This window comes from Clarias gariepinus, chromosome 6, assembly GCF_024256425.1.
Source record: "Clarias gariepinus isolate MV-2021 ecotype Netherlands chromosome 6, CGAR_prim_01v2, whole genome shotgun sequence".
NCBI classification, from domain to species: domain Eukaryota; kingdom Metazoa; phylum Chordata; class Actinopteri; order Siluriformes; family Clariidae; genus Clarias; species Clarias gariepinus.
In genome coordinates, this window is record NC_071105.1 from 20,790,333 (window position 1) to 20,806,752 (window position 16,420).

The window sequence follows — 16,420 nt, forward strand, 5'->3', positions numbered from 1 at the left end:
ATTCTAGTTATTCTAGTAAACAATTTAGGAGCCTAAACCTAAACACTGCACAAACTGATTAAAGAACATCTAGCCAAAGGAAGCCCATATCCACTGTATCTAATATATGTCACCCTTAATAGAATAAAATAGACTTTAAGGCAACAACAAAGCCATTATGTAAGAAAAATGTGTGTTGCAATTTCAATTTTTAATGAGTATATTTCATGAAAAAAGCCCACACAATGTAGAACAGTCTAAATTTAATGATATGCTGGTTTTAATTAATAAAGAGAACCATATGAATGCAATGAAGTAAATAATTAAAATATTTTTCAACTAAAAAAAAAAGGAGAATCATGCTTGCACACACACCAGGGGCCAGGCTGTTTATTTTAAATCACTTTTGGCAGGCAAATAGAATTCTAAATTCCCTATAAGCATCCAAAGTACAGTCTAACATCTCTCAGGATTGTGTTTCTTCTCGAATTTTGTTTGTTTCGGTTCAGTAAATAATGTCGGTGAAACCAATGATGGTGTCCAAACAGAAAATTTATTATTCATGGCTTCAACCAGGACACTGAGCTGTTCTGGATTGGTTTTTAGTGAGAACAGCTGCCTTTGCTCTAATCTCCTGAGTCTTTCATATCACAGCTGTGGCTCCTGGCCAGTGCCTTGTTAATACCCAGAGCCTGGTGGCCAAGATACCAACAACAAAAAATGTTTAGTCTAGCAAATGTCTGTCTTTTGACCTGCGTTGTCCAGAGCTGGTTACTGGTGGTGTATGCACGCACACACACACACACACACACACACACACACACACACACACACACACACACACACACATAGAGGTCACAGTTGTAAAATCACCTGTTTCATGACATATAAAAAGTTTAATGCATACTGTAATGCAGCAACCATAACAATTACACATAGACAATAGAAAGAGGTAAAAGGTACAAAAATATTCAAGAAGATATACCCGACTGCGTGACCACTAAAGTTTGCCTTTAACAATGGCCTAATTTGGCTTAAGTAAAACATTTATTTGCTTTGAAAACCCTAAAAATAACCAAAGATTTGTAAACTTTTATTGTAAAATTAAACTTCTATGTCTACAACAAATTAACTCAAATATAAAAAAGCAGTAAATTGACTGCTCCTGTTCCTCATTAATGTATATCCCATTAATACCAGCTGCTAATGATTTGCTGAGGAATGAGTCTTCATTTTAAGAACTTCCATCATTAAGCAGTGCCTGTAAGCCTTCCAAAAATTGTATCCTTTCATTTTGCAATACAATATATTGTACATTAATAAAGCTTGTTAACTACCATGGTAAAAACATGCAGACAATTAACTAATGCATTTTGAATTTGTGCCATGGTGTTTTAAAGAGTATACTGTCATCTTAGCAAGGTTTAGTTTGGTCAAAAGACTTGATAAGGTTAAATGCGAAACCTATCACTACAGTACATTCAAAATGTAAATATTGTCTTCGAAAATATTTAGTTTAAAGGGCACTTTATGTGTCCTACTTGGGGAAACTTTAACCCTTTAACATCCTTAGCAGGGAAAAAATGGAAAATCATTATTGGGAATTTTTATATTCTTGCAGCACTTGCATGCTTAATGGTTAGGGCTGTCACTTCACACTTCTAGGTTTGGGACTTACAGTAAGTGCATGAGTTTGCATGCTCTCCCTGTGCTTAGTGGATCTACTCCGACGGTTTAAAAACATACAGTTTAGGTTGATGTTTCCAAATTTCCCTTAGCTTGTGTGTACTTGTAACGCCCCATCCATGTTGTACCCCACCTTGTCCCCTAAGTTCCCTGTCGTAGCCTCCAAGATACACAAGATAAACAGCATACATAACGAATAGACTTTAAATTTTCTTGTGGCAATAATAACAACAGTCAAGGTTTTTAAAGAACCAAATATAGGCCTTTTCCAAAGGGTTGGAATGTTGCTTCATAAGCATACTATTTAAAGACACAGTAACATGAATTTCTTTAGCATTGCAATAGCATAGCGTACCTCAACCAAGTGGTAGAGATGGCTTAGTCAGGTCAACATATTTTTAAATAAGATATAGTGACCCAAAGTGTGCTTTAAGAAAAGATGAGCAGAATGTTAAAGGGTTAAATGTTCTGGCTGGATTCTTACAAAAAAGCATTTCCCTAAACTTGAAATCAAATAACTCTTATTTTTTCAAGATAATGTTTCATCAGTTAATGTTTTTACTTAGAAAACCTTTCATAATATAAGCACGTAAGAGAGCATTATAGTATTCAGTATAAAACTTTCTACAGAAGAGAGATGATAACATAAATTAAATGTAGTGAAAGGTTTGATGTTTTTTCTAGGATTCATTTTTAAAGCATTTTTCTATCCTAGCATTGGCAGCATTGGATGCTTTACTGCTCAGCATATGGCTGGTTTAACCAGTGTTCAGTGTCTTCACAGTACAAGTTGAGGCATTGTTATCACTGTTAACTTCACTTCCTGTATATTTTATCCTAGCAGTTATCACCTTCTATTTGGTCTCCATTATTGATACTGTCACTAATATAGTTTTTTACTATAGGGAATTTTGTAAATTAAGTTGGGTAGTAATCCTCGTTCATATCTGATAAGGCCAGCATTCACATCTCAGAGTCAGCTACAGGTGCTTGGGTAGCTGAATGACCATTAGTGGGGGTTGACTCTAAGGACTCGCCATTGCTGGTGGGTTTTTCTATTGGTTCTTGTTGGGGCAGTGGGGCCGCAGACAATAAAGTATTGCCTTGGTTCGGTTCATCCACCTGGAATAAGTCTTCAGCCTAAGGGAACAGGAAAAACAGGTAAGCGAAGGTAAATTAAATCTTCTAGCTACTATTCTATCTTTTTCTTTTGCTCATGCGTGTGCCTGGTTTAATAACTTTACAGTGTTTAAACGTGTATGATGACCAGAAAATTAATATACAAAAAAAATTATTTTCATCTAAAAGTCTGGATACATTTCAGACCCAAGATTGGCTTCTAAACTAACAAAATAAGATGTACTGTAATAAAATTAGACCTAACATAACTTGACGTCTTTCTTTGGGTCACTTCAAGTCAGTAGTCTATCAAAATGTTTCTGAAACAATTGCTGCACCAAAGGAGGAAATCTATGCATATGACATCAGCTCTAAAACATTAAGAAATGTTTAGCTTTATTATAGTCAGTACTGTATGCACAAGGGCTGCAAAGTTAGAGACTTTAGCATTTGTTGTCATTTATAATTTATTTTACATAAGATTTTTTCACTTATTTTTTCCATAATTTCACATCAAATTCCCCCCCAATAGCCCACAAGGCTATAGAATAATAGCCCTGCTCTCTTGACTTCCTGAATCTGAACGATCATAAAAAGCTAGTTAATTAAATCATCGTGACCTCAATGTTCAAATGTGCACTAATAGAAAATGCTAAAAATGCATTGTTTTCTTGTGGTTTATGTGAAAAAAGCACAATAAATTTTTAAAGTGCATGGTTAAAGGTACTGTGTGGCTGCACATCAGGTGAGTAAAATTTCCTTAAAAATAGTAATTTGTTTCAGAAAGTAAGTTAGGTTATAGGTATTTACCTGACATGTATTATTAACTTGGCATTAATTTGATTTTAACTGTTGAAGACCAGGTGAAAAATGTTTTATGATTGGTGCCTTAGTCTTAAGCCCTTTAAAAATGTATTAATCAAAAAATGTCAGAGCACCAAGTGTGCACCAGTGACTGCCTTATACCCAGGTAATATAGTCAAGATGAGTCTAGTAGATCTTTTTTTTGTCATTATAGCTATATCCAGTGTGCAAAACACAGTGAGATAGAAAGATTTTTTCTCCAAGACCCAAGATACACATACAGTATGACATACCCAATGCTGGCAGAACATAAATACAGTCAGCTGTCCTAGTTAAGCTCAGTACCCATTGTTGTCTGCAGAGTGTTCTGGATTGAACTCAGAAAGAGTTCTTTGCCTTCCTACCATAAACAGAATACTTGACATGACAGCTGTTTGGCATGTTCTGAAGAAGCGGATAATCAGACTTCCTTATCACATGTTTAAGTCAGTTTTAAAAATGATATGAGAATTTCCTACTTAATAAATGAATCTACTGTAAATATAAGAGGTTTGGAGTTGAAAAAGCCAGTTCAGGCATGAAAAAGGTTTATAGACCTGGTGTAAGAGTCTGAGAGACTGAAAATAAGTGAAATTAGTGTAATGTGGTTTTATCTGGGCTTGGGACTGCCTGGCTGCCATTGGTGCATTGGTCTGGTGGCAGGCCAGGATTCTACCACTAAACATTTAGACATTTACATTTAGGCATTTGGCAGACGCTCTTATCCAGAGCGACTTACATTTTTATCTCATTACACATCTGAGCAGTTGAGGGTTAAGGGCCTTGCTCAAGGGCCCAACAGCAGCAACTTGGTGGTTGTGGGATTTGAACTTGGGATCTTCCGAACCGTAGTCCAATGCCTTAACCACTGAGCTACCCCTGGCCCTGAACCACCAATGCCCGGCAGTGTGCTAAAAACAATACTTTGAAATACTATGATGGATTATTTTCCGCATAGCATTTTAGAATGCTTTTCAAAGTTATTGGATGAAATTTGGTTTGAGGATGGGTGTAAATGACTTTGTGGGCAGGAGATTCCTAACTCTGCTTGTTGGCCTGAGTCTATATTGGATTAATAATCTAATGATTAACCTGATAAAGTAATCCAATATTTTGGTATGGCTCTTTGTGCAACTGGTGTCTACCAAGCACACGAAATGAAATGTATAATAAAATCTGTTATGTCTACATTTAATCTTGAAGAAAAAAAAATCATATTTGATTAAGCTAAAGCTACTTTAATAGAACCTACTATATATAAGTAGATATAGTTGTTTGAGTTTAATTTAGTAATTCTTATTAATTTCCTAAAAAAAAAATTTCAAACAAAGCAAAGACTGATTTAACCATTTGTGTTAAAGTAATTGTTACTGTTACAGTATGTAGAGAAAGTAAGAATGTGAGAGTGTAAACTGGGCCTAATCATGTTCTTTGGTTAACAGGTAAATAAACTCTTATACAATTAAACCTTAGATAGAGCATAATTTGTTCTGGAAGCGTTCTTTGTAATACAAAGCACTCATACATCAAAGTGAATTTCCCCATAAGAAATAATGGACACTTTTATAATTTGTTTCACAAATATTCATTCAAAAATGATTGATACAAAATATAAAGTCAAAATAAAACAAATTAACCTGCACTTTACCTTTGAAAAGAATCGTGGCTGGAGTAAGACGAGAGTGGAGGGGAGGAGGAGGGAGGCTACTGTGTGGGATGATTTAAACACACACACACACTAATGAAATCAGTACTTTCTGACAGAGAGTCCCTGTCAGATTACTAAAATTTTGGAATGTGACATTGCATTGTTTTTAAACAAAAAAATCTCCTGCACTCCCACAACTTTTTTTTTTTACCTCCCGGAAATTGTTGTTGCAGTAAAGTTATTATAGAACAGTCACTCCACTTTAATTCTCCAGTTTAATTTATATGCACGTCTTGCAAAACACTCGCAGACTAAGTTACTCCCAATCCAAGGTTCCACTGTATACTGTAAGTGAATAAAAGAAAAAGAAAAGAGTGTTTGAGTGTTCAGAGCCTGACCAGACATGCTCCTTTGGCCTCTGTGTGGCGGGTTTGCAGGATGTACGCAGCAAAAAGAAGAACAGCCAGTAGCAGACCACTAATGAGGACTGAGATCAGGACAATTTGGGGTCTTTCCAAGAGGACAAGCTCAGCCTTTTTAATGCCAACCTACACAGATAAACAAAAACAAGAACAGAATTAAAATGGGAAATTACACTAGTTTACAAACAAATGTATACTTCAATTCCTTTGCAAAAATAGTGTTATAGAGTGATAGTCCTCTACCCCTGATTGTCTCCCAGGTGATAAGTTGATGAGACTGAATGTGGTACCGAAGTGCCTCCTGCTGACTGTTTCAAACCTACAGCAGAGACTTATGTTGTCTCTGTGGTTTCTGTGGTGTGGATTCATAGCTTATCTCCCATCTGCCCAGTTACTAAGCTCGCAATCAATCACAGTTATTTTCCCCCATATGGTTAAAAATAAATAGATTTTTAACCATATGATGACTGTTGGATCAGATTGGTGTTTTGTCTGACTCAAATATGAATATTTGAATAAGTAATTTGATAAAGCCTTTTCTCCTGTGCATGCTGTGCATGGAGGGTTGTAATACCGAACTATTTTATTATCCATTTGGTGGATAATGGTTCTAGCTTTCTAAAGGGCTGATTTGCAGAAAGGGAAAGCCTTAACTATTGCGGCCTATATGGAGAATAAGGATTTTTCCAGAAAAAAACATACTTTAAGGTTCTAAAAGGGGTTTTTTTTCATTAAAAATAACATGTTTGTGTAATTACTTTACCTTATCTTTAATATTATCATTCTCAAACTTTTCAGTCATTCCTTTTGGATCACCTATATAATAAAAAATATGAATAAATTCAGGAAAAAACAGTAAACACAACCCATTCTACCTTGTTCCTGTTAAAGTCTCAAAATTATTTCAGAAACTGTTTACATTTACTGTTTAGAAGTTTGTATTAAATGTCATGGTTTTGTATTTGTTATAGATATTTAACAAGAACTCAAACCTTCTAAACATTTTCCAGTTATGATCATCTCATCAGTGTTGTCCATCTGGTAGATTTCAAGCTTTTGGTCAACACAAAGAAGTTCTGGACTGCTCTCAATCTTTTCCTTGTTTTTCTCCTGTGTGACAAACAGGAAAGACTCACTTTTGTTAAGAGCCCTGTACATGTGCACAGGAGAGCATTTGTAGCACAACCTCTCACATCACATCCCCTAGAGCCTTCTCTCTTGGATTTCAGTGTAACATGAGACCCCTCACAGCATGCCCTGTTATAACCCCAAATTCCCTATTCCCTGATGTGTCCTTTACAGAGGTCAGGAAAACAAAACATGGAATTTACCCATGCACATACCTTACACGCTATGCCATCCTCCTAATAGCTTCTTAATTTTATAAAGATCATGGCCAAAAAAAAACAAAAAAAAAATCACACATGCCAATATTTTGTTGGACTGCCTTCAGTTTTGATTATGAATTGCATTCACTATGGTAGTGTTTCAACAACCTTATGAAGCATCACAATTATTTCCATCCAGAGTTGCAATAACTTCTGGCTGAGATCTTAAACTGATGATGCAGTACATGTGCTTCACTCCTTTCTCTGACACATCCATCATTTTGGAATAGGATATTTTTCCATTTCTCCAATGTCCAATCTTTATGCTCCCTAGCAAATTGAAGATTTTTTTCCAATTATTCAGACTCCCAAGTGTGTTTTTATGGTAACACAACTGTTTAGTCTCGATCCTCTTAGTTGTGCATGTGCAAATGCTCTTCCTTTCACTTTTAAACGAAGCAGTGATATTTTATAATGCAACTGCACCAAGTGTTTAAGTGGTCCATTCATAATGTTTTTCTGACCATATTTCTTTGACAAAGTTGATGGTTCAGCACTACCAGGTTTTAATAATGTGTTTGAGAGTTCCTAACCCAATTCCATTCCCTTAAAGTCTCCTTAGTTTTTTTTTTTTTTTCCACTTGATACAGGACAATAATTCTTACAAAAAAGAGTCTTTTGAAATTTTGACCTTTTTGGCCAGGCAGACTAAATGTTATTGCAATGTGCAAACCACTGTATCAGCCATAGTAATTTTAACACTTGTTTCATTTAACATAGCATTATCTATGCATAATTGAACAAGAACTTCAAGTATATTGTTGGACTTTTTTTTACACGGGCACTCATAATAAACACCAACCTGTCATGTTATTCAGACTGTTACAAACACACATTAAATTGTAATTGATTCTGTATTTATTCCAATACATACGAGTCCATGTTTATCATTCTTACTTTTAATTTAAGGATTACACTGTGTAATGCTTAAATGTGTAGTGTGAGTTGTACACATTTGTTGTAGATGTATTTGTAATGTAATGTAATTGATGTATTTATTTTAAACTGTCCTATGTCTAAATATTTTGGTTTGATGTAAAAGGTACTCACACAGTTGGACTTGGTCTTCAGCTGCAGCTTCAGCTTCACTGTGTCTTTGTTTTTCATCGCATCTTCACTCACACATACCACTTTGCTCTGCAAAAATTTTTTTTAAAGCAGTGTTATTTGGTTAATTATTTTTTAAACATATATTAAATATATTATAGTTTTATAATAAGAGTTATATACTGTATATGCAGTATCATGTACTGTAGTTAGTAATAGCTGTCTATTGTTAAATGCATCATCTGTCATAAAAAAAATCTTGCACAAAAAAGACACTAGTGATATTTACCAGTGTGCATCGTTTTAAGCAAATACTCATATCTAAGGATGCTGATCACAGGCTACATAATGTTGATGGTAAAATTTATCAGGTTCTGTTCCCTGGTGTAGATTTGGATTTCGTATGTAAACGTCTGCAATTTCAGCGAGTCTTTCGTCTCCAGGATGTCACAATCCCACCCAGAGCCATGTACATTTGTTTTACTCCACCCGAGTTCTGTTTTCACTGGACATCATTTCCTGAGTATATTTCAACCCCTGCTTTGTTCGCCATATTCCACTGTTTGCACAGTAAGTGATATCATACCTCCCAGTACTCACTGTACAGTATGTTGTTTTTGTTATTTGCCTGTTTCATCAGCTCATCATTTGACTGCTTTAATAGCCTCTTTAAAATTTATTGACACATTGTATAGAATTGCAGATTATATTTGGTTTATCACTAAACAATACTTTTAAGTGCTCAATAAACCTGTACCAACAGATACAGTACATACTGTACATCCTGAACATAGCTTGAGAATACTGCATAAAAGTTTCCTATTAAAATATTTTCATGTAGCCATTCACAAGTGTCCTATTTGTTTATATTAAACACTGATTGATTTCTGAGGTGGACAGACAATATAAGAACTGGAAATAGGTTGTGATGTTTTGGATCTGTAACTTGTTTCTTACAGTTTGTGGAAAGCTGGAATTGTAACTTAAAATGCTGGACTCCGTTGATTCAGTTATCTGTTCGTTATTTACTGAAGTAGACGAATTATTTGTTTGTTGAAAATTGTGTACTCCTGAAAGAAACAAAAACACTTGGTCATTGCACTTTTATTAATATATTGATTATTACTATTTTGTAAAAGTTGTATTGAGTTTTGTAATTTAATTCAGATAATAATATGGTGGAGCATTTAAAAACTGACAACTCCTACGGCAGCAAATTTTAATCTCGATATATACTTGGCATCGTAATTATGAAACATGCGAATCTGCTTATCATCAATATTTAGTACAGATTAAAAAAAGGTTTTTAGTTTTTAACAAGTTTGCAATATGTTTATTGTTACCTTGGGAATTGGTATCTCCACGCAGAGTGGTCATTTGGCAGTTCACATCTGGAGTTTAAGGACAAAGCATATGCAAAGTAAGTGACTTTAATGAAATATTTGATTCATTGTCATTAAAAAAACAAAAAAAATTCACAGGATAAATTCCAAACTTGTTGTATTTCAATTCATTATACATAATTTCAACTATTATATTACATAACATTAAAGTCAGATGTCTTTTAAGACTACTGCTATATTAGAGGTTTACCATTAGATTTAGTCTCTTTTCTGTTAGAGTTACAGTTCAGTCCTTTATTATACATTATAAGTATTAATGTACTACAGTTTTTCAGTATCAGTAATTCTCTGTCTTTTCTCTACAGAAAGTTACAACAATAGGGTTGGAGTTTGTGTATTTCATGTTTAAAGTCTAGTGTGATGATCATGATGGTGTAGCTTGAAGAACTTCCTTTGTTTACTGTAGATATGGCACTCTCTAATGAGCACATCTATCCTTTTATGAATAAAAATCTGTTAAGACCACGGCTTGGTCCATCTGTAAAACCTTGTTCGTAACCCTGAAAATAGCAATGGCAATTTACCAACTGTTAAATTAACCCATTCCTTGTGGACAGCTTTGATTGACTTTTATCTGAGAAACAAAATATCCAGCGCTAAAACAAAATGGCTAACTATCTTCTCTTGGACTCTTTGGCCACACAGGATAGTTTTGGGTTTGCAAATATATAACTACACATTTTTTTAAGACAATATCTTATTAGGGTTAGGGTTGGGGCAAGTGGGTGTACCATTTCTTTCCAATTTATTCATGTGAATAAAAAATCCCTCATCTGTTAGATTTTTTCATTTGGGTTGTAGGGTATTTGAATGTGAAGCATTTTTTTTTCTTTTAATGAAACAAATCAATCTGAATAATTCATTTACTCTGTGCACATGCTCTGCTGCGGTTTATAAGGGTAAAGGAAAAATTCACTGAGTGAGTTATCAGATCTAATAGGCCAGTGTGAAATTTTAGCATAATACTGTGAAAGAAAAACATTAATAACTTCTGTTTATATCAAAGATTACTGAAGGTTTGCAACCCTTCGTTTGAAAAGCTCTCGATTTTCTTTTATATTTACAGCTTTTGTCACATACACGTATCCAGCAGCAACTTGCATATACACATCTGAGCAGCTGAGGGTTAAGAGCTGGGCTTTGAACTCACAACCTTTCAATCAGTAGTTCAACATCTTAACCGCTAAACTAACATTGCCTAATATCTTTCAGTTAGCATGCTCAACTCCATTTTACTATTTGTAATGTTACCACTTTTTTGCATTAGGTACAATGCATTTGAGGCCCACACTCTGTACACATGTGCCATTCTCCAGACCACTTCCCTGTTTCCTCTGAGCCCCCACTCCTCAATGTGACCTCATTGCCTAGGCATCCTCCCCCGACACACACACACACATACACATACACACAGGATTCTTATCTGGGTATCTAATTGAAGAATGTTTATTCCATCAATTGCTAATTCAGACATGTGTATTTTGTGCATGCTTTATTAGTATAACTTGGGTGTAGCTTATTTTCTGAAGGTGTGGACTTTTAATGCTTATTGAATTGTTAGAACTAAATAGAAGCACAGCCTTGTGTGTCTTGCTCTGCTCTTGTTGCAGTATCTTTAGGTTGCATATGTGACTGCCATATTCCTAGTTATTGGATTATTCTGTCAGTGATGGTATTCAGCACACACTCTCATGCCTGTGCCTTTTCTCATTTACATGGGTGATCTATTTGTGAACGGACTGCAGAGGTGTGTGAACTCAGGATGTTCCCTGCAGTGATCTCTTCTGTGACATTAATTAAATCCATAAACCAACTTACACGGAGCTGGCAGGAATTCAGCAACAAAGTCTAAATGCAGAATTATTTAATGGTCTTCCATATGTCTTAGCAACCATTGCACATAGTCTATTTTGGAGTTAATTTTATTCCTATTCTCAAATTCATTTAGGCTTACTTAGCTAAAATGAATTCCTCTGCTTTATAACCACCTACAATACATACATGTACTGAGTTGCTATATGTAGCGGCCCGCTTGTGTCAGGTTAGGGGGGGATGTGATAAATGCATGGGCCTACTGTATCTCCTTTAGTGTCAAGCATTCTTTGAACTGTTAAGTAATCCTTAAAGGTTTCAATTTCATGCTGAAGGGCTCTGACACCCTTGATGTCAGGGTACAGACACAGAGACACACCCATCCTCTCCACATACCGCCTATGTCCCTTACTGCACCACATTCCTTCCCTTAAGCTTTCCCATGGCACAAACATGCACCACAACTATGTGATATGCATCGGTCCTTTTACTAAAAAAATAAACTGCATAAGGATCTTTATACTGTTAACTTACAAACCCTTTTGTATAATACTTCACATTTAATCGATTTTATGTTACACATCTGAATCTTTTTTCAGTTGAATTGACTGCCTACACTATAGTTTCCATCATAGTAATTTAATATCCCTGATTTTGAGCATGCATCTTCAAAACTACTGTTTTGGGGTAGTATCTACTTAGAAATGCCCTTGAAGTAGCTGTGTTTAGAGAGACTTAGTTCAGCTTATGCCTATCAAGCAAAAGTTCTCTATGATCACACACTCACATCCTACATGATTGCTACCTTAAGGCTAAGACTTCTGCTTGCTTACTCGACCATAATTCATCCCCATCTTTCTGTTTGATGTTACTAAAGGTCCCCTTTAATTTCTTGCACCTCAGAACGTCTCACAATTTCTCAACCTTATCACCATCTCTCATTTTTGCTGTATTACAGTATACAAAATCTTCTTTTCTAACACCATTATCTAAGAACTGAAGAAAGAAATACTGTATGATATGTGAATGGATAAGGGGCAACAGAAGCAGGCATGGCATATTTATTCAGAGCAGTGTATAGGGCTGATTTATTTTGCACTGCATCGTGCTTCATCTTGTTGATTTCTAAATAAATAACACAGAAACCACTAGTTATCCTTAAAGGAAAAAAATAACATGCCAATGATCCCTGCTGTATATGTGAAAGGGGCTACACACACACACACACACACACACACACACACACACACACACATATATATATATATATATATATATATATATATATATATATATTCATGCCTGTGGTTCGAAAAGCCAACCCTTCCAAAACTCTTGTGAGCACATGGACCCCCTTAGACCCCCAACCCCACCCAATTAGCAGATTAACGTAAAATTAAAATCATTGTCCTTAAACTTTATTTAACGCTAACAAAAAACAAATAGAATTCCCAGTTGTGGAATGTTTTAACAGTCCAGCACCAGAATGCCTGAGTAATGTGAATGGGATTGATGCCATTTGGCTCTGCACCAATGGAAATCTAAGAAAAGGAAAACAGGAGGGAAAGAGGACCTACAGGAGTCTGTCCAGGCCAGGACACAGCTTTTTACCACTCACACCACCAGCCAGCTTTCTCACCCACACAATAATAACTGGCAAAGCTGAATGGATTCTTGTTATGTCCTGTTTAGTCATACATGATGAGTTCAACTGTGCTGTGAGGCCAGGTTTAATCTCAACCCAGTGCATTACAGTCAAACTGCTTATTTTATTTTTTCATCTCATTCATGCGGATCTGTTTCTCATTAAGCGCACACTGTGCACAAGGTAGAGACATGATGAATGTTGTGAGAATGGAACAGAAAGTAATCAATAAATAAAACATACACAGTGAAGCACTAATTTTACATTTAATCACAGTGATGTTCAAATAGGCTAGGAGAGCATATAAATGTAAATTTTAATGTAATGTGAAAAAATAAAGAAAAAAACAAAGGATGATTTGTTGCAGACAACTGAAGTGTAGAGCATAACAGTTGTTCCATTATGTGATCTTCAAAAGTCTTCTAGTACTAATGTTTAACATTAGCAGTGGTTATAATTAAATTTTTTTGACAAGTGTTTAATCTGATGCAAATATGACAGCAGATTGAGAGGAAGAAGTATTTTCTTTTAAAATTTAAGAAAAAGCTTTTCATCTTTAAAAAAAAAAAAAATCCTACCTTGGGCATTGTGATTGGTTACAAGAATTCCGTCTAATCTATGATTGGTTATATACTTTATTATGCATAAAATGAGGAGAAAATTAGTGTTCCTTCCTCAGCCAGGGACCCAGAAGATGAAAGTAAACACTCGTGGGAAAGAGTTGTTTTCACAGAGTTTACCGATCAGGAATGGAAGCTAAATTTCCCTCCTGGAAACTTTTCACCTAATGTTCTCCCCATGTGGAACAAACATTCTCATGCAGAATATATCTATTTCAACAATGATCGGATAGTGTTTACAAAGCTAACATTTACCTATTTAAAATATTAGCAACGTTCATCAACGATTCATCAAGTCCAACACTCGATTTTGAGACTAAATTAACCAACTGACCAGGTTACGCCTAATCTAAATTCCAGCAAAAAACTGTCACTAAAAATGAAATTTAAAGGCAATTAATATCTTGCCAGTGCAACACAAAACTTTAGAATGATACTTTTTATCCTAAGAATATAAATTAGTAATCTGTAATTTCAATCTTCCTTATCCAAACCAAAAAATAAAACCTTGCACTTGGACTTAGGATGCTCGACCTGCTGAACTCTAATGTAGTAACCATACCCAGAACGTAAAGAGAAAGGGTAGAATATAAACAAATCCTCACTTAAGTATTCTTGACGTCAGTCCTGTATACTCTAGAGATCAGACCATAACAACCACCCACATGAATGTGCATGATTGGTCCCAAGAAGGCAAGTGTGTGAGAATGTGGGGTGAGGGTAATGTTACATGTTAAAAAAAAAAAAAAGTGGAGTGTGTGCTCCCATCTTTCCATCTTGTTCTCTCTGTTTCCAATTTATCTGTACTAGAAACTTTTAAGACAATATACTGCCCAAAATCCTTTATAGTCTATTCTCTTGTAAACGTTGTTTAATAACCACATTCTTATCCTTTAAATAACCCTAACCCCAACCCTGTTTATTGTAAAAACAGTGGTTTAACTCTGTAGTAAGTGACATAGATTCCCTGGATAATAATAGAATTTGAGGCCAGAAGACTCAACAAAAAAAGGGTGATTTCTCTCTGTCTCTCTGTCCTACCATGCCTCCTATGAACTCTGACCTGTCCACTCACCTCCCCCTATTTCAGGAAATGACCATGGGCTATATGATCCTTCTGAGATAAAGACATCTCAGTAGACATATAGAAGAAAGTCCAGGTCTTATATTACTTATAAGGTTCTTTCTGACCAAATCAAATTTTCACTCATTACCAAACCACCATTATCATGAGAAATGGACTCCAAGTAGGGTATTCTAGCACTGAATGCTCTAATCCGCCAAAGTATAATGCTGGCATGCTAACACAAGCTACTAAATTTTTATATCCTGTTTACACTGTGACAGATTCTTGCTCATTGAGTATAAGGTTACAGTCGAATGTATCCTAGCAAGAAGGAGGTTTCATTTAGCAAAAAAAAGGCAGCATTTTGACATATTTCACAAATTTAGGTAAAACCTATTTACACAGTTTAGTTCAAGATGACCTGCAGTGTATGAACAAAACACAAAGAATATATTTATATTCTTATAATATATACACAAACCCCTCTGGAATATTTGGGACAATCAGTCAAAGCTTTAGTGTAAAAAAAAAAAAAGTACCCTTCTGACAGATTAATATGCTATAGATGGAAGCAGCTTACATTTACTTGTAAGAACCACATACAGTACATAAATGTGTACATACAAAAATGTAATCTGCTCATCACAGAAATAATTTAAAAAGAAAGCATGCGAAACAAAACAGTAACAAACACGTGGATTTATAAAATGTTGACTTATAAAATCAAACACTAAAACTTGCATCTTTTTCAATAATGTTTTCTAACATGGACAAAAAGACAATTGACAAAATTGACAAATTACATTGCCATTTTACATGCCAAATTAAGCCTGAACCATTAATATATGTTCACAGTCTTAATGTTTACTGCTTCAGGAGCTCACATGTAACGGTTTTGCAAGATAAGAGAAAAAAACTTTTGAATGCAGCTCCACTTCATGAGTGACCCCACCCTCTTTCCTCCGAGCAGGGACACAAAAACAGACTGCAGCTCTGCCACAACACTCATCTAGAAACAACTGAAAAATACTCACCTCGGAAAATAACTGCACAAATGACTAAGGCCAGAGCCAGAATAATGGGGCTGTTTGTCTTTCTCCAGTTAAACACTTCCATCTTGAGTATGTTCGTTTTCCGAAGCCCTGCAGCCCAGAGAGACACAGAGTGAATAAAGTAAGGCTTGTGTTCAGGCTGCTTTATATACCACCAACCCCCAAACTGCCCCATCCCACACCTCCTTTTTCAGCTCTCTCTCTCTCTCTGTCTCTGTCCCCATGTGGTCCCTGACATTTTAATTCCGTTTGAGCAACTTAAAATTGTATGAATAGTAAAGGGTTAACATTAGCAAAGATCTTAAAAAGTGTATTGTTAGTAGGAAGTATGGTCGTACAGTGGGAGACGTACAGTGAGAATTAATAAATATTTGTCTGGACCGTACAACTTTTACCATACAAGTCCCTGTGGATGAGCGCTCATTGTAGAAACGGTAATGTGCACAGTTAGGGTTGTAAGTATTAAGACAGTGACACAATTTTCTTATCATTGCCTCTGTATACAGTACAACCACAATGGATTTGAAATAAAGCAATTATTATGTGATTGAAATGTAGACTTTCATTCAATGTCTATATAAAATATTGCACTGATGCATTTTCACGTTAAAGATTTTTTTAAAATTTATTTTATTTATACATCCTGACTGATGGAAGTGCATTCTTACATAATCAATGCTTGGAGAACTT

At 35.3% G+C, this 16,420-nt stretch overlaps 1 protein-coding gene across 1 annotated transcript; it reads right to left on the reverse strand.

Moving 5' to 3' along the window:
- Nucleotides 1-233: 233 nt before the first annotated feature.
- Nucleotides 234-15,842, reverse strand: si:ch211-286o17.1 (uncharacterized). The gene is made up of 8 exons (XM_053499687.1): nt 15,713-15,842; nt 9,476-9,523; nt 9,090-9,202; nt 8,136-8,222; nt 6,690-6,807; nt 6,461-6,513; nt 5,674-5,823; nt 234-2,805 (listed from the first exon to the last, which is right to left on the reverse strand). The coding sequence occupies exons 1-8, from the start codon at nt 15,792-15,794 to the stop codon at nt 2,629-2,631; spliced, it is 828 nt and encodes a 275-aa protein (XP_053355662.1). The 5' UTR covers nt 15,795-15,842; the 3' UTR covers nt 234-2,628.
- Between the last annotated feature and the right edge of the window lie 578 nt (nt 15,843-16,420).